Consider the following 25,916-nt stretch of genomic DNA (forward strand, 5'->3'; position numbering starts at 1 on the left):
TTCCTCCAGGCCCAGCCCACAGGGGAGGCAGGTGGAAGGTCGTGCTGCTCCTGGAGGAATGAGATGATACAGGCCTGGACTAAGGCTGTCCAGAGCAGTGGGCAGGAAGAACCATTAGAGAGAATGAATTCCCGGTACTTGGGGATTATTTGAAGGGAAGGATCAAGAAAGAAGTAAAGGTAAAAAAAAAAAAAATGACTACCTTTCTGAGCCAGAATGTGTAATATAAATGGTAGGACATCCATCAGAAATGCAGTCTGAGTGAAAGTTGGTTTTAGAGGGAAGACTGTGGGCTTGGTTTTTTTAAGTGAATTTATTGGGGTGACAATGGTTAACATAATTATACAGGTTTCAGGTGCCCAATTCTACAACACATCTCTAAACAGAATAGGATGCATTTTTTAAAATAGAAAAGGATGCATTCCTAACCCCTGTGCTGTAAGGGAACTGATATTTACTGAGTACTTAATATATGCTAGGTATTTTACAAGTTGCCTGAGCTAGACTAGTGAACAAAACAAAGATTCTTGCCCACATGGAGTTTAGAATGGGGATGAGGGATGGACAAAAAACAGTGAACAAAATTATAAATTATATAACAAAAGGAGAGCAGAAAAAGAAAGATCATGATTATAAGGGGGCAGAGTAGGCAGTTTTGGAGAATTGAAGACTGCTGTAAGGCTTTGGCTCTGAGGACCTGGAAAGTGTGATAGGAGAGGCAGGAATTAGCTTTGTAGGGAAGAGATGACATAAAGAATTCTGTTTTAAATATGTTGGGTTTTGAGCTACCATGTATCTCAACGTGAAAAGTATCCCACAATTAGAGAATACTGGCCCTTGAAAGGTCCAGCTAAAGACCTACCTTTGGGAGACATCAGAACAGAGAGGGCTGTTGAGGCTGTGGGACCAAATGAGTTCACCCTCCAAGCAGCTTCACAGAGAACTCTTTATCTAGGACTGTGCAGGCAAACTGTAGGAATTACAGCCTACGAAGCTCACTCAGAGTCTGAGGGAGAAAAGTACTCAAAAGTTTTGGTCCAGCACACAGGGACCTGAACCAGAGCAAGGGACAACTTCTATCAGTACACTTGGGAATTTTAGCCAGAGTTGGAAAGTACCCTGTGTGGTGTTTGAGAAAATCACAATTTTCTCAATCGTGATTCAGTTTTGAAATTTTTTTCAGGTTAATAAAAGTTTATGTAAAGAAAAACACCACTCTTGGCCCTCACAGGGTGGTACAGTGGAGAAAGCATCCTCCAGGGCACCCAGGTTGAAGGTTTGATTCCTGGTCAGGGCACACAGAAGCAATCAATGAGTGCACAAGTTAAGGTGACCATCGTCTTCCTTTAGGGAAGACAGTCCTTCTTTTGTAAGTTCCTTCCTCCCTCAAAAAAAGGGTCCTCCTACATGTCCTCCTTTTTGATTTTGGAAGACTAATCTGTAAATGTCCGTATTCCATCGATACCGAGTTGATCCATTGTGTGTGATGTGACATATTTGTATCTAAATTAGTTTTTTCTTTATTAAAAATTAATAGGCATGTAAGCATAATTACAATATAAAATATTACAAATGTTTTTATTATGCATTTATATTATAGTGTATTATTGTTGCAATGAATGTTTCTTTTATTTACAATATTGTTTTCAATTTATTTTTGTCTTTTTCATTGTAAAAAAGTTGGTCACCTTAGTACAAGTGGAAAAAGGAGTTGATGCTCTCTTACTCCCCCCGAAATCAGTGGAAAAATTAAAAAATAAATATACATTCGAGAAACTGGAGTTTCCTCAAGAAACTGCTTAAGAGATTCCTACAAATTCTTTTTATTTAAATAGAAAGTGATATTAAAAGGAAAGAAAGAAGTAAGAATCCCTACTTATGTACTCATTTAAGTGCCAGAGACCTTGGTATATCTGGCCTTCCTGCTGTACAAACTATGAGGGAGAGGGGCACACAGATCTAACATTATGTTTTCCATTTTATAGTCATTAAATCGAGTGTGCCTTGGAGTAAAGTAAAAATGGGCACAGTTTTAGTTTGGAAAACCACCCAGAAGCTGCCTCACCTGCTTGGAATTACCTTGCTGTTTGGAATTACTTTCATTAGTCAAACACCAGCCTGCTATGAGCCCCGTCCCTTCCGTTCTCGTTCATTATTAATCAAGACTACTTAATCTCATTATTTCTCCCTTACATCTGTACCTCAACCTCAATTGAACTTTTATCACAAAACTGCCAGGGCTGCTAGCCCAATGAAGACCTTGCCTGGCTAGAAGAAATTTGTTCTCTTGACATTGGCTACCCGAACGCGCTACCTTCTGTACCTAAAATTAATGGCAGCAATCCATTTCTCCCCTCTGCAGGAAGGGAAGTAAGTGGGTGGGTAAAGAGGTTGGAAAGGACGCCAGCAATCAAGACGCGGCCTGGAAACACAGGGGCCAAAACTAACGAGATATTTGTGAAAATACACGATCCATCTGGGTCACACTGACTGGCAAAGCACTACTCTGGGCCCCCAGAAAATTTTATCATTCTCGCTATAGTCAGTTCATTCTTCAGACAGCTCTAAATAGCCACAACTTGAGTTTCACCAGCTATCTTCAAGCCGCGCAGACTTGAGGTTAGCGCAAGCGCACAGCGAGCCCCTACTTCCCTTTTACCCTACACCCCCGGAGGGGCGGGGCCTCGAAGCCGGAGTCGTGAATTCGGCGCGCGAGCGCGAACGAAGCCGGCCAGTGTACCGGAAGCAGTCGCAGCAACATCCGGTGGCGCTTGTACGCCTTGTGTGGGAGCTACGGAGCCCAGAGACCGCTCTTGAAGTAGTAGGTTCACCAACATGTCCCGTGGTTCCAGCGCTGGTTTTGACCGCCACATTACCATTTTTTCACCCGAGGGACGGCTGTACCAAGTAGGTGAGTGAACCAGGTTCGCCTTTGGTCCACTCGAATTGCTCTGTCATGGTCTGGCCTGGAGTTCAGTCCCGGGCTGAAGCATGGCGGGAGTTGGGACGGGAGAGGGGCCCAGTCTGGATTGACGTCCCATGGTACGCGCACGCCTGTCCGGACGCAGGGATCAGGGGCCCGAAGACTGAGGGCCTCTTGCTGTTGAGGGCGAGCTGCCGCGCCACCTGCACACAGAGTTAGGAACAGCAGAACCGTAGTGTCTGACGCTGACTTCCAGACGCCTGTTCACTTGTTACATTTTGGCCTAGGTGAACTCAACGTCTTTGTCTCTCTGAAAGATAATCTGTCCCTCAACCTCACAATTAAAATGTCCCCTCTACGTTTTCCTATGTTTGCAACATGCACTTCTTTGTCCTGTGGTCGTTTCCACAAGGCATTCAGAGCCTTCAGTGTGCTAGAAATCGGCCCTAGGGGGACACAGAGATGTCACACCCTCTTATATTGAAGATCACAACTTAATGGGAATAACAGATAAGGCAAAAAACAAAAACAAACCGATAAAAAATGCCAAATTACTAGTATCTGTAGAGTTCAGGACATCTTTGGAATGAGTGATTGGCAGTTCTAGAGCTGCTCTTGAAACTAACATCCCCTTTTAACCCACATCTATTTGCTCCTGTAGTTGAAAAGCTGGTTCTGGATTGTAGATGAGGTATGTTGAACTAGCTGTTTACTGAAGAACAGCTTTAGTGGAAATAAACCTTAAGTCAGTTATTTGGTATAACAATATATTTCGTTGGATCGAAATGGTGTCAGGATTTAGGCTGTGGTTATACCTCAGATCTTTAACCTCTTGCCATAGAGAATTTAATATCAAGAGGACCTGATTTACAACTGGCCCATTATAGTTTCATTTTTGAATGAGTTTAGCACCTCTGCCTTGGCGAGGACACTAATACAGTCTGTGCTTGGAAATCATAAGGATAAAGTCAGCCTATTAATGAGCTTCTCTTTGCCTTTAACTTTTAGAAAGAGAGTGAAAGAATGAAACCAGTCTGCTGTATGGCTACATATTGTATATATAATATAAGGGTTGAAAAAAGTAGGTTTACAGTTGCATTGTGACATTCTTTTGAGTTAATAAATGTATTGTAATAATCATAGCCTGCATGTCCTTTTATATACGAACAACTGTAAATCTGCTTTTCCTACCTCTGTATATAATGTAGCAAGAAAGAGCACCATAGTGGATAATTCAGTAATCCTTCTAATTCATCCCCAATTGAAAAATATAACCAGTATTTGACCAATAATGTCTAGGCAGAATGATTTTAAACTCTGCCTTGTTGAAGAACACTCCGTTTGCTGTTCAGGGTACAGAGTAGACATTGCTAGGAAAATGAAAGTGAAAGAATAGGTAGCGTGAGCAAGCAGTGTTGTGGTGACAAGTTCAGGCCTGAGCTGTAACCTGGATTCAGATGTCTGCTCTGCTCCATACCAGTTGACCAAGTGATACAACTTTAGCCTTAGCTTCTCTATGCAAAGTTGGGCTTATAATTCCTTCCTTATGTGGTGGTTTTGAGGATTAAATAAGATGATGTATGTAGAGGGCTTAGCACAGTATTAAGTACTCAGTAAATGTTCTTAGATTCCTGTTTGACTCTTTGGCTCCTTTTTTGTTGTTGTTCTATTAGCTTAGTTGCTCTGTAGACCTGGAATATTTCCCTTTTATAATTCATCCATGCTTGGTTCTCTAGTGAAATATATATACATTATCGTAAAATCATAAATGCTGTTTAGAAGCAGCCTAAAACAATGTATGTAAAAATTATAGAGTGCAAACTTGAACACTGACAGTGAAAAATATTATAACAAAAATGGGGAGATGACAAGGGAAGGAAAGATCAATGGAATGGGGAGCATGCTCCTCATCTTCCATAGCTGGGACTCAAGAGATAAATGTAGTCTAAATTTGATAAATCAAAAAATAGAAGTATAAATTTATAAATGCTAGCCATAATTATGAACAAACAGTTGACAGTGTTTGCTTCCAGGGAGTAGGAAGAAAGATTATGGATTGTCACGTGTACTCTTTGTAACTATTGAAAATTTTCTGTTGACATATGTATTGTATTTAAGTTGTATGCATGCGTGCGTGTGTGTGCATGAGTGTGTGTATGTAAAAACTGTAGAGCCATATACAGAGCCTCTAGCTTTGAAATTAATTTTAGGAATTCCCCAAGTTAACAGTGGGGCAACTAAGGTCCAGGTAGAGCAAAAAGCTCTCCTACTTTTAGGCCCTCCTCTTCTGCTTGCTGATCTTTTCCAGGATAGACCTGGCAAGAGAGGAGAGAAGCAGTCACTTGAATTTGCCTGGCAGGTGAATGGGAGCACTGCCTGGTTGCTTTGAAGAAGAGAGCGAGCTACTAAGGAACAGGAAAGACATGGACTGGTAGAGACTGACTGAAGGAGGACCGTGTTCTAACCTAGAAGTGGCATTGTATATTGAAGTCAGGATTCATGGGTTCAAGTCCTTGCTGCATACCAGCTATGAGAACTTTCTTTATATGTAAAATAGAGATAATAATTATAGGGCTGTAAGGATTTAATGAGCTAATAAATGTAAAGTACTTAGAACAATGTCACATAGTAAGTGCTCAATAAAGGGTTTCTGTGAGGAATGCTATCAGGAAGAAACAAATAGGTGATAAAAAGGAGTCAGAAGTTTTACAAGTAAATGGGCTAGGAAATACTGTTTGCCCCTTTGCTGTTAAAAAAAATCTTATTTTAGCCTGACCTGAGGTGGCGCAGTGGATCAGGTGTCGACCTGGAATCCTGAGGTCACCGGTTCGAAACCCTGGGCTTGCCTGGTCAAGGCACATATGGGAGTTGATTCTTCCTGCTCCTCCCCTCCTTTCACCCTCTCTCTCTCCTTTCTCTCTAAAAATGAATAAATTGTTTTTAAAAAAGGATATAAAAAAATTCTTGTTTTAAAGTAGTGTTTCTCAACACTGACTTCTCATGCCCATCTTGAATCTGACTTGAAATTAAATGTCTGCCTGTACACATGCATACATATGTATGTTATGTACACAAAATATATGCGTATTATAACTCCATAAAAAAGTAATGAGATCAAACACTGCTATGTTTTGAAACTTCATAACCTCCTTCTCACCACTACCAAGCTTTCTAGTGACTCCATCCACTTGAAGGTCACCTTTTGAATGTAATATTTGGAGGCACTATGAAATGAGACACAGTTCCCATTTTAGGTTACAAGGTTAGGGAAGGACAGAATGAACAACTTCAAAAAATCTTACTAATGAAAAGTTTCTCACACAGGGTTGAAATTGAATATAAACCTATCCTGCAGAGTACCTACCTACCTTGCCCCAGTAGAACATTTCTTGTTTTTTAAAAATAACCAAACATCATACAATGTATGGATCTTTTGATTTGTTATTTTCCCAGCCCATGTTTTTTATATGGGGGAAAAGTTATATTTATCTCCCAAAACTCAGTACATTGTTTTAAACAAAATTATGAGTGAGAAAAATCTTGAGGTACATTCCTATAATTAGCAGAACTTCAAAAATCACCTGTAGATGTTGATGATGATCCGTAGAGGGGCTATGCATCTCCGCTGTTGTTAGCCTCACACTGAGGTGCTCATACTGCGAGACACTGCCTGGCATTGTGTGCTTGTCCTGAACACTTTGTCACTGTGCCTTTCATATTTAGCCCCTGTCTTTTCCTAGTGTTGGACAAATGAGCCCCAGAAAAGTTTGGAAAGGATTGGGGAAATTTGTAGGAAAGGAAGTAAAGTAAGAGATTACTGTAAAAAAAAAAAGGTCTCTATACAAAACAACTATTATTAACTCTTGTTTGTGATCCAGGAAGCAATTTATGTTCTAATCTTACGGTTTGTTATTAGGTTGAACCATATAAAACTGCTGATTTTGGCTGTCTTTTACCTATAAAATGGCTATTTCATAGGCTTCAAAAAATACATATTTTACTATGTATTTAATTTACAGTTTTGAGAAAATGGGGGCTCACAGTCTAATGTAATCCATTATAATTTCCCCCATTTAAAAAATGGAGAATGGACTATCAGTTATCATTTTCCTGCATAATCTTGGACATTCAGGGACAGATTACTGAGGTTAATGTAAGAGTCTTTGCTAGTTCTGCAAGTTTCTGAAATTTTATCCAAAACCCAAAATCTTTAGTGATAGAAATAAAGTGTATAATTACTATTTCCAGCATCTCAATTCTGGCTTGAAAAAATAAATATAGCTTTTAAATGCTGCCTATAACCTTTCTATTTTTTTCTTAATTGGCCTTCCTGCTCACCTCTGTTATATACTGTGATACTACTTTTACCCTACAGGTATTTCTTTTTTTTTTTTAATATTTTATTTATTGATTTTTTTTTTTTAGAGAGAGAGGGGAGAGAGAGAGAGAGAGAGAGAGAGAAGGGGGAGGAGCAGGAAGCATCAACTCTCATATGTGCCTTGACTAGGCAAGCCCAAGGTTTTTCGAACCAGCAACCTCAGTGTTCCAGGTCTATGCTTTTTTTTTTTTTTTTAATTTATTTATTCATTTTCGAGAGGAGAGGGAGAGACAGAGAGAGAGAAGGGGGGGAGGAGCTGGAAGCATCAACTCCCATATGTGCCTTGACCAGGCAAGCCCAGGATTTCGAACCGGCGACCTCAGCATTTCTAGATCGACGCTTTATCCACTGCGCCACCACAGGTCAGGCTACCCTACAGGTATTTCTTTAGAAGATACTCTGTAATTATTAAGTTGTCTCTAGAGCCTTTATTCTGGCAGTTTTCATTTTTCTGGACATTATTACAAAATATGTATTTTATGGTAATAGTGTTATAATGGGTTCGAGTCCCATTATATATATATATATAATGGGGATTTGTTTATACAAAAGTTTATTGAAAATTAGAACATGATGGGTACTAAAATAATAGTACAGCCTGACCAGACAGTGGCGCAGTGGATAGAGCGTAGGACTGGGATGTAGAGGACTCAGGTTCGAGACCCCGAGGTCACTAGCTTGAGCGTGGGCTCATCTGGTTTGAGCAAAGCCTACCAGCTTGGATCCAAGGTCACTGGCTCGAGCAAGGAGTTACTCCGTCTGCTGAAGTAAGTCAAGGCATATATGAGAGAGCAATCAATGAACAACCATGGTGTGTCAACGAAAAACTAATGATTGATGCTTCTCATCTCTCTCTGTTCCTGCCTGTCCCTGTCTATCCCTCTCTCTGACTCTCTCTCTGTCCTTGTAAAAAAATAAATAAAAAAATAACAATACAAGGAATGGTACTGTGGGAAGTGACACTGCCAGGGAGAACCAGGAAAGGCTCCTCAAAGAAGATGACTTGATCTAGCTAGAGATTTAGAGAAGGAAATTTGCAGGGAGGAGGACTGGCCGATAGACAGTAACAACTGGAAGAGTAACAAAATTTTAGAGATTTGAGTACTGTGTTATGTTTTGGACTATGTCCCATGGGTTTTTGGACATAGCTAGCAGAGGTCTTTAAGGATGACAGTATTATTAAATCAGAATGTAAGAGAGTTGAATGCAGAATTAGAATTAGAAAAGGGCTAATGGCAGGAAGACCAATTTAGGAGAAGTTTGTTCACTAATCCATATAAACCCTAATGAGTGAACTAAGGTATTGAGAGAGAAAGGGTGGGAGTAGAGGGAAAAGGAGTAAAGAGTGACAAAATTATGACGACTGGAAAATGATTTTGAGTGTGATGGGCACACAACACAGTCAACAGTTCAAATGCTATAGAGATACTTGCCTTGAACCTATGTGCTCTTACTGATCAATGTCACTCCATTAATTTTAATTTTCTAAAAAAAAGAGAGGGTGAAGAGAAGGCTCTGAGTAGATATGATTGGACATTTGAGAGAGAAGAGGTGAAGAATCAAGGCTAGTACTCAGGTTTGTAGCTTGAAATACTGAGTGGTTAGTGTATGGCTAGCTGCCATGGCCACCATCACAGCCGCCTGGCCCACCAGTTCTTGGCTCCATTGTTTAATTACCATCTGTCTGAATCTAATGCGAACCTGCGTGGACCCAGGTGGCTGTGATGGTGGCCGTGACTACTGGCCTTACAACCTCTGTTCCCCATCCCCTTCTCTCTGCACAAACGGTACAAACTGACTTCTCCTTCAGCACTCTACCATCTTGGCTGCTTCTCCTCTCTTCCATGTGGCTTTTCTCTGCTCTCCTCCAGCATGGGCTCCTCTGCCCCATTTTATAGTGTAGAAATCAAAACCTTTAATCCAGTATACAAACAAGGAAGTCTCTGATACAAAGTCACTTATCTGAGGCATAAATGGGATTCCTCATGACAGTGCACCACCCCACATCATGCAACAGTCGAGGGTGTGGGGAAAAGCTTAGTTTTGGAAAGATTTTAGTATTAATAGGGTGAGAAAGGCTTAGTCTTAAAACTAAGCCTTAGGCTATAACGACCCTGCCTGCTTACTACCTGTCCCCCACACCCAATGCAAACCATAAGCAAGCAAACATATATCATATTTACAAACTTATTTGACCGACAGTAATACAACTATTTGAGATGAAGACTATAAGAAAAGCAGCAGGTTTAGAGAGAGAGGAATTTATTTTCATACATGCCTTTGGGCAAAATAGGTATTTGAAAGTATGGGTTCAGAGCTAAAGGTAACAGTAGTATAAGATAAAAGTATCCTGTGATAGGGAGAAATGACAAAATCCTGGCAAAGAACAGTATTTAAGAAGCTGGCTGACTGACCAGGCGGTAGCACAATGGATAGAACATCGGACTGGGATGCTGAGGACCCAAGTTTGAGACTCCGAGGTCGCCAGCTTGAGCACAGGCTCATCTGGTTTGAGCAAAAGCTCACCAGCTTGGACCCAAGGTTGCTGGCTCAAGCAAGGGGTTACTCGGTCTGCTGGAGGCCCGGGGTCAAGGCACATATGAGAAAGCAATCAATGAACAACTAAAGTGTCGCAGTGTGCAACAGAAAACTAATGATTGATGCTTCTCATCTCTCCGTTCCTGTCTATCCCTCTCTCTGACTCTTTCTCTGTCTCTGTAAAAAAATAAAATTAAATTAAAATTTTTTAAAAAGCTGGCTGAAGAGATGGAAGCAGTGAAAGAGACTGAGAAGGGAGGTTCAGAAAAGTAGGAGATGAACAGGATTGACATTCCTTAAGATCTTTAAAATCAGTTCCTCGGTTGTATTAGCCACATTTCAGGTGCTCAATAGCCACATGTAGCTGATGGCCATTATATTGGTCAGTGCAAATATAGAACATTGTCATCATTACAGAAAGTGCTATGGGTTAGCACCAGTGTATATAGAGAGGTAGAGGAACCCTTTAATGAATCCTGGCAAATTCACAGGTGCGTTCTTTTTAGATTTTTTATTTATTGATTTGAGAGAGAGAAGGTGGGGGGACATCAACTCGTAATAGTTGTTTGTTGTATGTGCCTTCACTAGGCAAGTCCAGCATTTTGAACCGGTGACCTCAGCATTCCAGCTTGACGCTTTATCCACTGTGCCACCTTAAGTCAGGCCCACAACCCAAGTCTTATTTTTTTTAATTATCTATTTATTGAGAGAGAGGAGAGAGAGAGAGAGAGAGAGAGAGAGAGAGAGAGAGAGAGAGAGAAACATTGATCTGTTTCTGTATGTGTCCTGACTGGGGATCAAACCATCAACCTTTGCGTATTGGGATAATGCTCTCTACCAGTGGTCGGTAAACTGTAGTTCGTGAGCCACATGTGGCTCTTTGGCCACTTGAGTTTGGCTCTTCCACAAAATACGTGCAGGCACTACCTCAATAAGGAATGTACCTACCTGTATAATTTAAGTTTAAAAAGTTTGGCTCTCAAAAGAAATTTCAATCGTTGTACTGTTGATATTTGGCTCTGTTGACTAATGAGTTTGTTGACCACTCCTAAACAACCGAGCTATCCAGCCAGGGCATAGAATCATATCTTCCATCACCACTATATTTACTCCCTTTAGCCTTTACTATCTGTCACCCGCTTCCCTCAGGTACCCACCATACTGTCGTCTGTGTCTATGAGTTTCAATTTTATATTTCACAGATGAGTGAAGTCATGGTTCTTAGCTTTTTCTGACTGACATATTTTGCTTTGCATAATATTCTCAAGGTACATCCATGTTGCAAGTAGCAATATTTCATCTTTTTTTTTTATGGCTGAATGGTATTCCATAATATATATGTGCCATATCTTCTTTATTGAATCCTGTATGGAAGGACACTTAGGTTGTTTCCATGTCTTGGCCACTGTAAATAATGCTACAGTGAACTTAGAGGTACATATATCTTTGCAAATAAATGTTTTCAAGTGTTTCGGGTAGATACCAAGAAGGATCGCTGGGTCATATGGTACCTCTTATTAATTTTTTGAGGAACTTTCATAGTGTTTTCCATAGTGCCTATGCCAGTTTACATACCTACCAGCAATGAATGAGTTCTTTTTCTCCACAGCCTCTCCAACACTTGTTATTACTTGTCTTGTTGATAATAGCCATTTTAACAGGTGGTATCTCATTGTAGTTTTGATTTGCATTTCCCTAATAGCCAGTGAAGTTGAGCATCTTTTCATATGTATTGATATTTTGGTCATTTGTATGTCTTGGGAGATGTGTCTGTTCAGGCTCTCTGCCCATTTTATTAAATTGGATGGTTTATTAGTTTAGTGTTGAGTTGTATGAGTTCTTTATATATTTTAGAAATAAACATTTGTAGAAGCTATTTGCCAATGTCATCTTCCATTCAGTTGGTTGCCTTTTTGTTTTGTTGGCAGTTTCTTTTGCTATGTAGAAACTTTTTAGTTTTATATAGTCCCATTTATTTTTGCCTTTACTTCCCTTGCCTTTGGGGTCAAATTTATAAAATCTTCTCAGGCTGCTCAGTCGCTCCAGAAGCAGGGACCAAGGAACAAGATGGCTTACATCTCCAATGGACAAGTGTTGGACTGTAGAGATTATCTTTGATAACAGATTTCTGGGGAATAGCTGAGTTTATGGTTTTGTTTTTTTTTTAAAAAAAAAAAACTGCTTCAGCAAGGTGTGAATAAGAGAAGAGGCTACAGAAACTCATCTGATTTCAAATATGATGATGAAAGAGGGCCCCCAGGAGCCCCTCCCCCCAAAGAATGGGTTGAATTAATCATCTGCGTGGTCCCAATCCTCCTCCCATGGCTGATGGATGGGGAACTAAATGTCTGCTGTAAGAAGCAGACAACCGGACACACACATTCATAGCAGAGGAAACTATCCAGCAGTGGAAGGGTTTTTTTGGTTGGATGTAGAATGCAGAACTGGTGGGTTCTTTTTTCCATGCTTCATTGATGTTTCACTATCATCAGTGAAATCTGCAGAATTCACATCGTTGTTCTTTCTCTTAGGTATAATTTGTTCTTTCTCGGTTTTCAAATTTTTCTCTATTTTTGTTTTTTAGGAATTTGACTATAGTAAGCTTACATGCAGTTTTCTTTATGTTTATTCACTTAGAGTTTGCTGGATTTTCAGTCTGAAATGTTGTATCTTTTGACATAATGTTTTTGAAACATTTTTAGCCAGTATTTTTTTTAATGTTTTACCCTCAATATAGGATTTCAATTATAAATACATTATTTATACCTTTTAGTGTTGTCCCACAGACTCGTTGTTATTTTTAATCTGGCTGGTTAATTTCCCTATTCATTCACTCTTTTTTTTTTTTTGCATTTTTCCAAAGCTGGAAACAGGGAGGCAGTCAGACAGACTCCCGCATGCGCCCAACCGGGATCCACCAGGCACGCCCACCAGGGGGTGATGCTCTGCCCATCTGGGGCATCGCTCTGTTGCAACCAGAGGTATTCTAGCGCCTGAGGCAGAGGCCATGGAGCCATCCTCAGCACCTGGGCCATCTTTGCTCCAATGGAGCCTCGGCTGCGGGAGGGGAAGAGAGAGACAAAGAAGAAGGAGAGGGGGAGGGGTGGAGAAGCAGATGGGCGCTTCTCCTGTGTGCCCTGGCCGGGAATCTAACCCGGGACTCCTGCACGCCAGGCCAACACTCTACCACTGAGCCAACCAGCCAGGGCCTATTCATTCACTCTTTATTATCTTCATTCTGCAGTTAAGTCCATTTGGTTCTTTTGTACTTCCTCTTCTGAGATATCCTGTCTTATTTAATTTTGAGAATATTTTCTGTTGTGTCATTGGGCATAGTTTTTATAAGTTTGCCTGCTAATACAACACCTGGGTAATCTCAGGGTTGGTCTCTTGCATTTTCTTGATTTTGATTTGCCTTTGGTTTCTTAGTTTGCTTTCTTTTTTAGTGTGTTGAATAATGCTGGGTTGTCCTGGACATTTGTGAATGATAGCTTGTGAAGACTGGATTCTGTTCTATTCCTCCAAAAAGTGTTGATTTGTTCTAAGAGGCATATAATTTGGTTCGCAGCTCAAAAATATCAATTTTTTTTATCCTTAGCTAGGCTGCCTGGAGTCTGTCTTGTGCATGTGTGGTTATGGAATCAGCTAGGATTTGGGCAACATTAATATATAGACGTTGGGGCTCTCCCTCTGTAGCTCTCTTCTTTCTCTCCCTCACTTCCGGATAGTAGTTACCCCCAAACTTCTCGCTAGTTCTTTAGGCCAAAAGGACTGAGTTTTTCATGGGTGTTTAGCCATGGTTGGGGCCTGGACTCAGGCTATAAGCTAGGAAAATGGAAAACTCATTCTATGCCGTTCCTTTTTTCTAAACACTCACTTCGCCTCTAGAATCTGCCTACTTTGGGCCACATTCTTCTCAGGTAGTTATTGGTTATGTAAAGTTACCAATTTTTTATCTGTGGAGGAATGATCTGGTAGAAGCTTTATTTGCCATATGAGAAGCAGAACTGAAAAGCATTTTGAAACATATTTTAGAAATTCTTTTGCAATTTAATGAGATGGTAAAAATATAATTAGCCAGTTAAGTCTAAGCTAGATTGAGGATTTTGGTGATTTTTTTCTAGTGTCTGTTCCTTCTTTTGTTCTCTCTTCAATATATAGCCGTTTAGAAATATTTGGAAAGAAATTTTATTATAGTTCTTATTAAAGGATATTCTTTAGTGTTTATAGGTTATATCTTTCTTAGCTGATCCTTATCACCAATGGCTTTTTGAACAAATGAGGCCAGGCCTCAGACCCAGTGCCCAAAGTAATACTTCACAGATTTTTTAAAGGATATATTGTTGGCCCTGGCCGGTTGGCTCAGTGGTAGAGCGTCGGCCTGGCGTGCAGGAGTCCCGGGTTTGATTCCCGTCCAGGGCATACAGGAGAAGCGCCCATCTGCTTCTCCACCCCTCCCCCTCTCCTTCCTCTCTGTCTCTCTCTTCCCCTCCCGCAGCCAAGGCTCCATTGGAGCAAAGATGGCCTGGCCTCTGGGGATGGCTCCATGGCCTCTGCCTTAGGCGCTAGAGTGGCTCTGGTCGCAACAGAGCTACGCCCCGGATGGGCAGAGCATCGCCCCCTGGTGGGCGTGCCAAGTGGATCCCGGTCAGGCGCATGCGGGAGTCTGTCTGAACTGCCTCCCTGTTTCCAGCTTCAGAAAAATACAAAAAAATAAAATAAAATAAAGGATATATTGTGTGTGAAAATGTAGATACTGATTGGAGTTATGAGGAATTTCTTAATATTCTGTCTTTTCATATTTTCTACATGAGTATATATTAATTTCTGTTACTGTTTTCCTAATTACAAAATATGTTTATATTAAATTTAAATATTATAGAGATATGTAACATAGAAACAAATAGCCTCATCTATAGTTCTGTTTCCTAAAGGCAGCCATTATCAACTAACTACAGATGTCAAAGAAGTTGTTTTTGTATTGTTTTGTTTTCCTTCTTTTCCAAGTGAGAGGAGGGAAGAGAGACTCCCGCATGCACCCCAACTAGAATCCACCCGGCAACCACTGTCTGGAGCCGATGCTCTGCCCATCTGGGGTAATGCTTGCAACTGAGCTATTTTTAACACCTGAGGCTGTGATGCTTGGACCATTGAAACTATCCTCAGTGCCCAGGGCTACGCTCAACAATTGAGCTGACTGTGGAAGGGGGAGATGGGAGGGAAGCAGCCAAAGATCACTTCTCCAGAGTGCCCTGGTCAGAAATTGAACCTGGGCCTGACCAGGTGGTGGCACAGTGAATAGAGCGTCGGACTGGGATGCAGAGGACCCGGATTAAGACCTTGAGGTCACCAGCTTGGACCCAGGGTCGCTGGCTCCAGCAAGGAGATACTCGGTCTGCTGAAGCCTGCGGTCAAGGCACATATGAGAAAGCAATCAATGAACAGCTAAGGTGTTGCAACAAAAAAACTGATGATTGATGCTTCTCATCTCTCTCCATTCCTGTCTGTCTGTCCCTATCTATCCCTCTCTCTGACTCTCTCTCTGTCCTTGTAAAAAAAAAAAAGAAAATGCCTGACCTGTGGTGGCGCAGTGGATAAAGCGTTGACCTGGAAATTCTGAGGTTGCCGGTTCGAAACCCTGGGCTTGCCTGGTCAAGGCACATATGGGAATTGATGCTTCCAGCTTCTCCCCCCTGTCTCTCTCTCCTCTCTCTGTCTCTCTCTCTCCCTCTCTCTCTCCTCTCTAAAATGAATAAAAAAAGAAAAAAAAAAAAGAAAAAAGAAATTAAACCTGGGACATCCACACGCTGGGTTGACTCTCTGCCACTGAGCCAACTGACTAGGGCCAATTTCTATAAAATTAAAATGGAAAGAAATGGAGTTTAACTATGATTTATTTTTATCATTATTTTTTTACTTTTCATGTCTTAGTGTTCCATGATAGCTTTTATAGCTCTTGTCTCATTCTTTATTTTTTAGAGAGAGAGGGACAGACACGAAGGGAGAGAGATATAAAGCATCAACTCATAGTTTAGCACCTTAGTTGTTCATTGCTTTCTCATATGTGCCTTGACCAGGGTGCCTCCAGCTGAGCCAGTGACCCTTGTTCAAGCCAGCAACCATGGGGTCATGTCTATGGTCCCACGCTCAAGCTGGTCATGCTCAGGCTGATGAGCTCACACTCAAGAGGGTGACCTCAGGGCTTTGAACCTGGGTCGTCAGTGTTCCAGATCGATGCTTTATCTAGTGCATCACCACCTGGTCAGGCTTATTCTTTTTCTTACTTTTTTTTTTGAGAGAGAAAGAGAGACAGGAAGGGAGAGAGATGAAAGCATCAACTCATAGTTGCTTCACTTTAGTTGTTCATTGATTGCTTCTCAAACGTGCCTTACCTGGGGTCTCAAACAGAGCCAATGACACCTAGCTCAAGCCAGTGACTTTGGGCTTCAAGCGAGCAAGTGACCTTTAAGCTCAAACCAGTGACCTTGGGATCATGTTGACGATCCCATGCTCAAGCTGGTGACCCCACACTCCAGTTGGCAACCTTGGGGTTTTAAACCTGGGACCTCAGTTTCCCAGGTCAATGCTCTATTCGCTATACCACCACCAAACTCTCATTATTTTTGTTTGTTTATTTTTAAGATATTTTTCATTGATTTGAAGGGGAGGCGAGGAAGCATCAACTTGTAATAGTTGCTTCTCATGTCTGCCTTGACCAGGCAAGCCCAGGGTTTTGAACAAGCGACCTCAGCATTCCAAGTCAACACCCTATCCACTGTCCCAACACAAGTCAGGCTCTCATTCCTTTTTAATGACTACTTATTATTTCATTGCATGAATCTATGATAATTTATTCTGTCTTTAGCTTAAAAAAAATACTCTGTTTTCCAGAATATGCTTTTAAGGCTATTAACCAGGGTGGCCTTACATCGGTAGCTGTCAGAGGGAAAGACTGTGCAGTAATTGTCACACAGAAGAAAGTACCTGTAAGTAATACTGTTCGATTGCCAGTTATTACAGAATGTAATGCTAGAGTTTTTCATGAGTTTTTATAGAGGTATATTATTATGTCTATATGTTAACGTTATTTTTGTGTGGACTCTAATTTTTTAGTATTTATTGAGCAACTACAGAGAGTTGAACTGAGTAGACAGAATTAACATATTAAACTTTATGATATGATGGTGAACACAGTGGGATTTCTAGGTCTTTTGTCTGTAGAGACCGTGAAACAGGCTGTGGTGAGCTCTAGTTCTTGCCCAAAAGAAACATACCATCTGACAAAGGAAAACACAGCCTCTCCCTTCCCTTTTTAAAAAATTGGTTTTCACTGTAAAATGAACAGGAGATATTTATTATATAGTGTATTATTATAATTGCACAGTATTTTTATCACTACACAGAGACCAGTATTTTTTCCTTTATCTTGATTTATTTTGTTCATTAGGACAAATTATTGGATTCCAGCACAGTGACTCACTTATTCAAGATAACAGAAAACATTGGCTGTGTGATGACAGGCATGACAGGTAACTGGATCTATGTCTACTTAGATTTGTTATTTTCAAATTATTTTTGAGTTTTGTATTCATTTTAAAAGGCTCCCTTTAGTGCCTTATTTTTCAGATGATATGAGTAGATGTGCAGTTTTCTAAGGTTAGTAACAATATCTTGATACGATATCAGAGTATTGTTTCTTTTGAAATTATAAGTATTGGCCCTGGCTGGTTGGCTCAGCGGTAGAGCGTCGGCCTGGCGTGCGGGGGACCCGGGTCTGATTCCTGGCCAGGGCACATAGGAGAAGCGCCCATTTGCTTCTCCACCCCCACCCCCCTCCTTCCTCTCTGTCTCTCTCTTCCCCTCCCGCAGCCAAGGCTCCATTAGAGCAAAGATGACCCGGGCGCTGGGGATGGCTCTTTGGCCTCTGCCCCAGGCGCTAGAGTGGCTCTGGTCGCAGCAAAGCCACGCCCCGGAAGGGCAGAGCATCACCCCCTGGTGGGCAGAGCATCGCCCCTGGTGGGCGTGCCGGGTGGATCCCGGTGGGGCACATGCGGGAGTCTGTCTGACTGTCTCTCCCCGTTTCCAACTTCAGGGGGAAAAAAAAAAAAAAGAACAAAAAAAAAAGAAATTATGAGTATAATAGAATTAGATTTATATTACTGTTAGAAACTGGGCTTAGGCCCCTCTCATAGATGATTTATTTCAGATGGGGGATGTAAGTCAGTGTATCTCAAACCTGGTAATAATGATACTGGTTAGGAATAGGTGAGAAGTATAAAAAGTTTCTTTGGGTTTCTATTTTCTGAAATCAAGGGAAAATTTAAGCTTACCAAAAACGATCAAGAGAAACATTCTCTCTCCTTGAAACTTGTTCTAGGGAGTTATTGGTTATAGAAACTATTGTGACAGCTGATAAAGGGCTCAGAATAAAAGGGCAGTACTGTATATAAAACTTTATCTTAAAATCTTTTTCTTTTTGTCATGTATTTGTTGCTAAGTCATTCACTATTCATTGGTGGCAGAAAAAGCCATAGTGGACTACTTCTACTTTCCTTAAGTCATAATAGAAAGAGAGAGATGGAAAATTGGCTTTCTTTCCTTCTGAAGAACTAACCCTCTTTTATGCTCTCAGCTGATAGCAGATCCCAGGTACAGAGGGCACGCTATGAGGCAGCTAATTGGAAATACAAGTATGGCTATGAGATTCCTGTGGACATGCTGTGTAAAAGAATTGCTGATATTTCTCAGGTCTACACACAGAATGCTGAAATGAGGCCTCTTGGTTGTTGTAAGTATGTTAAGAAGTCTCTCAAATAATTGATGGATTTAGAATTTTTTTAGAAAACATGTATAAAGTTATTTCAGTACCACCTGGGTTCTGAACATGTGGAAATTATATAAGGTGAGTAAATCTTTATAACAAATCAGTAATGAAGGATACGTTTCACAATAATATTTATGGTATTATCTTTAAGCTTTACATGCTTAGACTTTTAATCAAAATATTTCTATTTAGGGTATGTGATTTGAAAGATCCAAGTTGCTGTTGTATTAGGCTGTTGTAGTGGGGGTTCTACAGCAATTCTAGATTACTAGTTCAAAGGAAATCCCTAAATAAGGCATTTTAACAATGTAGTTGTGGGTGTTTTTTTTTACCTCCCCCCTGCCCAAAAATAAAATCAGGCTCACAGAGCCTGACCTGTGGTGGCACAATAGATAGATCATTGACCTGGAACTCTGAGGTCACCAGTTTGAACCCTGGGCTTGCCTGGTCAAGGCACATAGGAGAAGCAACTATTACCAAGTGGAAGCCTCCTACTCCCCCACTTCTCTTTCCTCTCTAAAATCAATAAATAAAATCTTTTTAAAAAAAGAATCAAACTCACACATGCCTATAGTTCATATTTTTAGAGTAAATTTTTTTAAAAACAAATAAAATTAAAAATAAATAAAAAGTATATTTTATTAAGAAAAGGATAAGATTTACTGACTTTAGATTTAATGTAATAAATTACTCTGAAAAAGTCAATACATGTTTGTTTCTGACATAGTGTTATCCCTAGTCTTTCATATAGCTGCATGAGTTATTCTAAAGTCAAACTTTGGTTGTTGCTCCCTTGGAAAAACTGATTACTTATTGGCTAGAGTGTAAATTCCAACCTCCTCAATATGACATGCGATGCCCCTTACAGTTTACTCCCAAGTTGCCTCTGTCTTACACTGCTCTTCTCCCTCATCGGGGTAATTTTTTGGGTGTACCCTGACCTTTCATGTCTTATTCCTTTGCCTTGCTTGTCGACAACTTCATGTCCTTATCACCTAATAAAATCCCTGCTCATGTTGCAAGCCCCTGGAGTAGAGAAGTGTTTCTTGCATCCCCCAGGCAGTAAGTAGATAATCTCTTTCGTGTTGCCCTTGTACTTCGTATATATCAAGTATAAAACACAAAGAAAATTATAGGGTGACATAACATTCAAATAAAGCAGATGTCTGATCACTGTCACAGTGTTTGTCAATAAAATAAGGTTGAGCCTGACTAGGCAGTGGCACAGTGGATAGAGCGTCAGACTGGGATGTGGACGACCCGGGTTTGAGACCCCTAGGTCACCAGCCTGAGCGCAGGGCTCATCTGGTTTGAGCAAAGCTCACCAGCTTGGACCCAAGGTCGCTAGCTTGAGCAAGGGGTTACTCGGTCTACTGAAGGCCTGCGGTCAAGGCACATATGAGAAAGCAATCAGTGAACAACTAAGGTGTTGCAACAAAAAACTGATGATTGATGCTTCTCATCTCTCTCTGTTCCTGTCTGTCTGTCCTTCTCTCTGACTCTGTCTCTGTAAAAAAAAAAAAAAGGAAAGAAAAAGGTTGATAGTTCCTTATTAGTAGACCTATAATAAACATCTATAAGTGTGAATAAAGTAGTCAGTTCATATCAAATCTTAGACACTTCACAAAGTGGTTCAAATCTAGAACATAAGAAAGCAGGAGTTGAGCCATTCTTTAAATACTTGGTTGCCTATTCTGAGTAGAAAGAAGTTTAGTGGTGGAGGCTATTTTTTGTTATGTCATTTTAATAACATGTTTAGATTTGTGATAAATTTATGTACAGAATTTGGAATCTGGCTTATATTGAGTACCAGGGGAATGTATACCAAGAGTAACAAAGGCACTTAGGGTAAGCATTAGCCCCGAGATGTGTTTCACATTGCTCCAGCACTCCCAGGTGTGTTACATATACTTTTAGTTCCCTGGAACCTTAATCAGTAGTTGGTTTCATTATTTTTCTTTTTATTAAATTTATTGGGGTGATACTAGTTAAAAAATTATAGGTTTCAGGTACACAATTTCATCACCATTTATCTCTTTACACCCTCATCCACCTCTGCCCACCCTGCCCTACCCCCTCCAGCACTCACCACACGGTTGTCTATGTCCATGAGTTTTTTCTCTTTTTTGGTAGTTCTTAAATTTCAAAAAGAAAAAGTATTTCTAAGTCAGGTAACTTTAAGAACACCTGATCCTGGACACCTACTTGCCACTGTGACTCTGCATGGTCAACAGAGCTGTGAGCGACTACACCAGGAGGCTGGGGAGTTCTGCAGAGACATAGCCTCAGGTCCATCTCCTCCAAAGGGAATGAGCTCCTCATCCAGTTTGTCTGGGACTTCAGTGTCACAGCTGATGGTTCTCAGCCTCCTACAGAACCCTGCTACAGGGTGCCACCAAGGAAGGCACTCTAAGCTCAGGGGAGGATGCCCAGCCAGGTCCCCAGCTCCTTGGCCTGGGCCCAAGGCCAGGAACCATGCCCAAAGTCAAGCTCCAACCCCCCACCTGTGGAGAAGCAAAAGCCTCACTTGAGGCCGGGGCAACCCCATTGGGCCTGATTTATCCAGTGTATCTGCCCAAAGCAGTGTGGGTGGACAGGCACCTTGTAGAGAGCAATGTCTGTACCAGCAACCTTGCAGTGACCACAGCAGTGAAGTCTATGGTTCAGGTCCCAGGACAGGGCTTTACTGTCACTATCAGTCTCATTGGTGCTTACAAACCCAGGCCTACCCTCTGCATCCACCAACACTTCCTTGAAACTTGATGTCCTTGAAAGCAGTACCTTCTACCCCCCCATGAAGATAGGAGACAATCTGCTGATGGGCAGGTGAAAGACAACAGAGGTCCTATCCTTCCTCCAGGTAGCTTTGTGGTTCTCTACTGGCCCAAGCAGGACCAGATCCTCACCAGCCCTAGCAAGAGGACGTACCCCTTCCAGCAAGAGGACGTGCCCCTTCCAGCAAGGTCCCAGACCTGAAACCCAGGCCAGCCTCGGCCCTTGGCGTTAGGGACCCAAATAAATGTTCCCTGACTTAAAAAAAGAACTACTGAGCTAAAACTAGGTCAGCCTACAGCAGAACACTTTAGAACACTTGCATGCTATTGTATATTATTGTCTCTAAAAGAATTATGTGAAAAGCATATTTTCCCAATTTATTTGTCCAAGTAATACCTTGAGGAATTCAGGTTCAAAGGAACATGCTTTGAGTAATAGCAAGGATTCAAAAAAAATTGTAAATTATATTTGTGATCATTTGAACTTTCTAAAAATTTGTGATAAAATCTTTTCTGAACTGGAAATTTCTGATACCTAATTTATAGGTGGTGATAACCTGTATTTTATCAGTTTTTTTAAAGCAAAACATTCTAAAATAGATAGCTAGAGTCATGATTAACAGCAGCTATGTGACAACATAAGAAATTTTGTTGTATAAAGGTATAAGATATTTAATGAGGGTCTTTCTTTTGTTTTAGGTATGATTTTAATTGGTATAGATGAAGAACAAGGCCCTCAGGTGTACAAGTGTGATCCTGCAGGCTACTACTGTGGGTTTAAAGCCACTGCAGCAGGAGTTAAACAAACCGAGTCGACCAGCTTTCTTGAAAAAAAAGTGAAGAAGAAATTTGATTGGACATTTGAACAGACAGTTGAAGTAAGTTAACCGAAGAAGTTTTTATGCTATCTAGAATAGTGAGGATCATTGCATCCTTCACAGTCTGTAAACTCATTCCTGGGGGACATCACAAGATCCACGTTTGTCAGTACAATTACTGTCATTCAGCTGTCATGGGGACAATGAGGACTGCTTTTATTCATTTGATTCCCTATCGTATTTCATAATGTATTTGAAACTGCTTTCAACAAAACATGTAAAATGGAGAAATATAACTAAAAATAGGAAACAAGATTAGATCTAAAGACCTATATGATTATAACTCAGATAGCTTAGGGTTCAGCTTCTTGGTAGCAAAAGTAAAGAAAATGAGTCAGTAATGTTCTTATAGTGTGCTAATGAAAAAGTAGCCACACACCAAATTCTCTGGGGAAACAAATGTCTTCTTAGAAAAGGAATATGTCACGGGACAACTTGGCAGAGAAGTTTTGTCTGGGATACAAAAATAGAGCCAGCTTTATTAGGGTTCTTGAGGGGATTATTTATTATAATTGGGAACTTTTAAAACTGATAGGACAACCTAAAGTTCTTATACGCATTTTTAGTAACATTAGACTAAAGAAGCCTCTTTATTTATTGCTAAGAAATTAAAAACAAAAATTTTAGTAGATTTTGAAGTGAAGATATGGGATATAGCCATTTCTAAATACTAACAACATGCTTTTGAGAAATGACAAAGGAAAAATTGCCATCTAAATACTTTTGTGTTTGGTTGATTGTATTTATATTAACAGGAGATATAAAGCTCCTTTTCATCTGGAAGGTACTATGTCTTGTTTAAATGTTCCTTAAAGGTTTTTTTTTAGTTGCAGTTCATAATTACATAAGTAATTAATCACATCAAATACATAACCACTTATATATTCTTAAGTTGTTATTACTGTAAATTTCTTGAAAGAAGACTATTATTTGTCTTTATCCTCTCTCAAGTGCTGTAGTGCCTGGCATTAGCCAAATAGACAGTTTTGTGTAAATCTTCCTATTTTGTTGATAGACCCGTTCATGGCTGGACTGGTATAAACAAGTTTTTATCATTGGCAGGTGACATTAGAATTAAGGAATCTGTTAGTAACATGGCTATAGAACAACATCACTGAAACATGGAGTAAAAATGAATAGCTTGTGTTAATTCATGATTTGAATAAACTTGGAATGAGAAAATCTTGGAATCTCTGAAAAATACTATATTTTAATGTTGATACTTTTTTCAGACTGCGATTACATGCCTGTCTACTGTTCTATCAATTGATTTCAAACCTTCAGAAATAGAAGTTGGAGTAGTTACAGTTGAAAATCCTAAATTCAGGTGAGTTCTGTTGTTGGCCAGGTACTTAAAGAGGTTTGCCAAGTGCTAAATTGCAGCCTAGAAAGGTAGAGTTGTGGAGAGCCATTTGTCCTATAACTTGGAGAAATAAATGTTTTTTTTTGAACTACAATTTGAGTTTTTCTCTTCAGCATCTGAGAAATGCTTTAAAACTTCCTGGGTGTCTCTTTAAGACAGACATAACTGCTTCTCATTTCAGAGTGATTTTATATCTAATTCTGCAGTGACATAAAATAACTTCCTTTATGTAAGGGGTAAAGTAAGCATAGGGTTTTTTGTTTTGTTTTTTAGCGAGAGAAAGGGACAGACAGGAAGGGAGAGAGATGAGAAGCATCAAGTGGTTGTAGCAGCACTTGAGTGACCCCTTGATCAAGCCAGTGACCTTGGGTTTAAGCCAGCGACCATGGGGTCATGTCTGTGATCCCACACTCAAACCAGATGAACCCTCACTCAAGCCCGCAGCCTTGGTATTTCGAGCCTGGGTCCTCAGCGTCCCGGGTCCACACTCTCTCCACTGTGCCATCATCTGGTTAGGCAACTGTTTTTCTTTTTTTTAGCTTAAAGTCAATAGAAATTCAAAGTAGTCTTCAAGTTTTTCTTGTAGAGCCTCAGTTATTTAGTAGTTATGAGAGCAATGTGAAATGCCCTCCCCTTTCTTCCTTTCTCCTCCCCTACCCTCCCCTGCCTCTTCCTCTTCTATGTAAAATTTCCTCAAGAACAATTTACAAATCTCTGTAAAGGACTTACAGTTCTTGCTTTATAGTCTGAGATACTCATATAACCTTTAAAATTTTTATTTCTGTCAATTAGTTGCATAGATAAAAGATCAAAGATCCTGTGTGTTCAGAAAATCTTAAATCATTTATAAATGTTGTGATAGTATATTTAAATGATGAGTAAATAACATAAGCATCAACAACTATATAAGCTATTTAAATTACCCCAATTTGCACTAAATAATGTCACTTTGACAAATTTCAGTCTTTAGAGGCCCAGCAGTAATAAGTCACATTAAAAGTTGCCAAGCAGGCCCTGGTCAGGTAGCTCAGTTGGTTAGAGCATTGTCCCAACATGCCGAGATAACAGGTTCAATCCCTGGTTAGGGCACAGACAAGAATCAGCCAATGACAGCATGAGTGGGTAGAGCAACAAGTCGATGTTTCTCTCTATATCTCTCCCTTTTTTTCTCTATAAAAAAAAATCAATAAATTTTTAAAATGAGAAGTTGACAACCAGTTTATTTCTTTGAGGCAAACATCATTTAGAAAATACCATACGTTCAACAAGGAGTACCTTCTTATCTCTCAGCTGATTCAAACTGGAATTATACTAGGTATAAAAGCATTTTGACATAGGAGCTAAAGTAGAATACTTTTATGTGTGCTTTAGCTTTATATTTAGAAATTTTATATCATAGCTTCAACTTAAGAGGGTTTGTTTTCAAAAGGCCTAATTCTAGATCTGATGTTATTTAAACATTTTTTAGTATAGATAGAGTTGATATGACATCTGAGAATTCCATCAAAATTTAAAGCAATGACTAGTATATAGATGTTTTTAAAGATTAGCTATAAATTCATAATTGTTGAAGTTGGATGTAGTGTTAGGTACACGTGAGTTTATTACTATCTATTTTACTTTTGTGTGTGTTCGGAATTTTGACAAGAAAAGTTCAAAAAGTAAATATTTTTTGTTTTCTTTTCTCCTTTGCTTTCTAGGATTCTTACAGAAGCAGAGATTGACACTCACCTTGTTGCTCTTGCAGAGAGAGACTAAACATTGTTAATTTACCAAATCCATGAGGCCACTTGCCTGTGTGTTTGCTAACAACAGACCAACACTATGGAGGCCCCTGGACTGAGAAAGGAACCTCTCCCATTCCTCCTGCCACTGAAGTGGCTATGACTCTATAAATAAAAACAGTGCTTTTGGAGAATAATTGCATCCTGTCATTTTTATCTCTATTTTAGACATTAAGCCTTTTTAGTACATGCAGACTGTTAAATGGTCACGACCTTCATGTTGTAACTTTATTCATTTTGTTGACATCTAAATTTCTGTAGCTTAAGGAACTTAATTGCCAGAAACTTGAACTATAACCATCTGGAATAATTAATAAATAGGAAACTAAAAGTCAGATTTTAAAACTTTCTCTGACTGGTGGGGGTACAGTGGATAGAGCATCGACCTGAGACACAGAGGTCCCAGATTCAAAATCCTGAGGTCACTGGCTTGAGCACAAGCTCATCTGGCTTG

The 25,916-nt window shown here is 40.1% G+C and overlaps 1 protein-coding gene and 1 pseudogene across 1 annotated transcript; both read left to right on the forward strand.

Annotated features, from left to right (window-relative positions):
* The first annotated feature begins 2,735 nt into the window (after nucleotides 1-2,735).
* On the forward strand, nucleotides 2,736-25,599 carry PSMA6 (proteasome 20S subunit alpha 6). Its single transcript, XM_066277747.1, has 7 exons — nucleotides 2,736-2,911; nucleotides 16,731-16,825; nucleotides 17,287-17,368; nucleotides 18,472-18,627; nucleotides 22,137-22,315; nucleotides 23,548-23,642; nucleotides 25,379-25,599. The coding sequence occupies exons 1-7, from the start codon at nucleotides 2,836-2,838 to the stop codon at nucleotides 25,434-25,436; spliced, it is 741 nt and encodes a 246-aa protein (XP_066133844.1). The 5' UTR covers nucleotides 2,736-2,835; the 3' UTR covers nucleotides 25,437-25,599.
* Nucleotides 11,907-12,196, forward strand: LOC136333947 (selenoprotein K-like; annotated as a pseudogene).
* Nucleotides 25,600-25,916: the final 317 nt, after the last annotated feature.

The sequence above is a fragment of the Saccopteryx bilineata genome, chromosome 4 (genome assembly GCF_036850765.1).
Source record: "Saccopteryx bilineata isolate mSacBil1 chromosome 4, mSacBil1_pri_phased_curated, whole genome shotgun sequence".
Lineage (NCBI taxonomy): Eukaryota > Metazoa > Chordata > Mammalia > Chiroptera > Emballonuridae > Saccopteryx > Saccopteryx bilineata.

Excerpts from the sequence above, each read along its gene's own strand:
- PSMA6 (XM_066277747.1), top strand. The coding sequence starts at position 2,836 with ATGTCCCGTGGTTCCAGCGCTGGTTTTGACCGCCACATTACCATTTTT. Across the intron at positions 2,912-16,730 it reads GGGACGGCTGTACCAAGTAG|AATATGCTTTTAAGGCTATT; the intron begins GTGAGTGAACCA and ends TCTGTTTTCCAG. Across the intron at positions 18,628-22,136 it reads AATGAGGCCTCTTGGTTGTT|GTATGATTTTAATTGGTATA; the intron begins GTAAGTATGTTA and ends CTTTTGTTTTAG.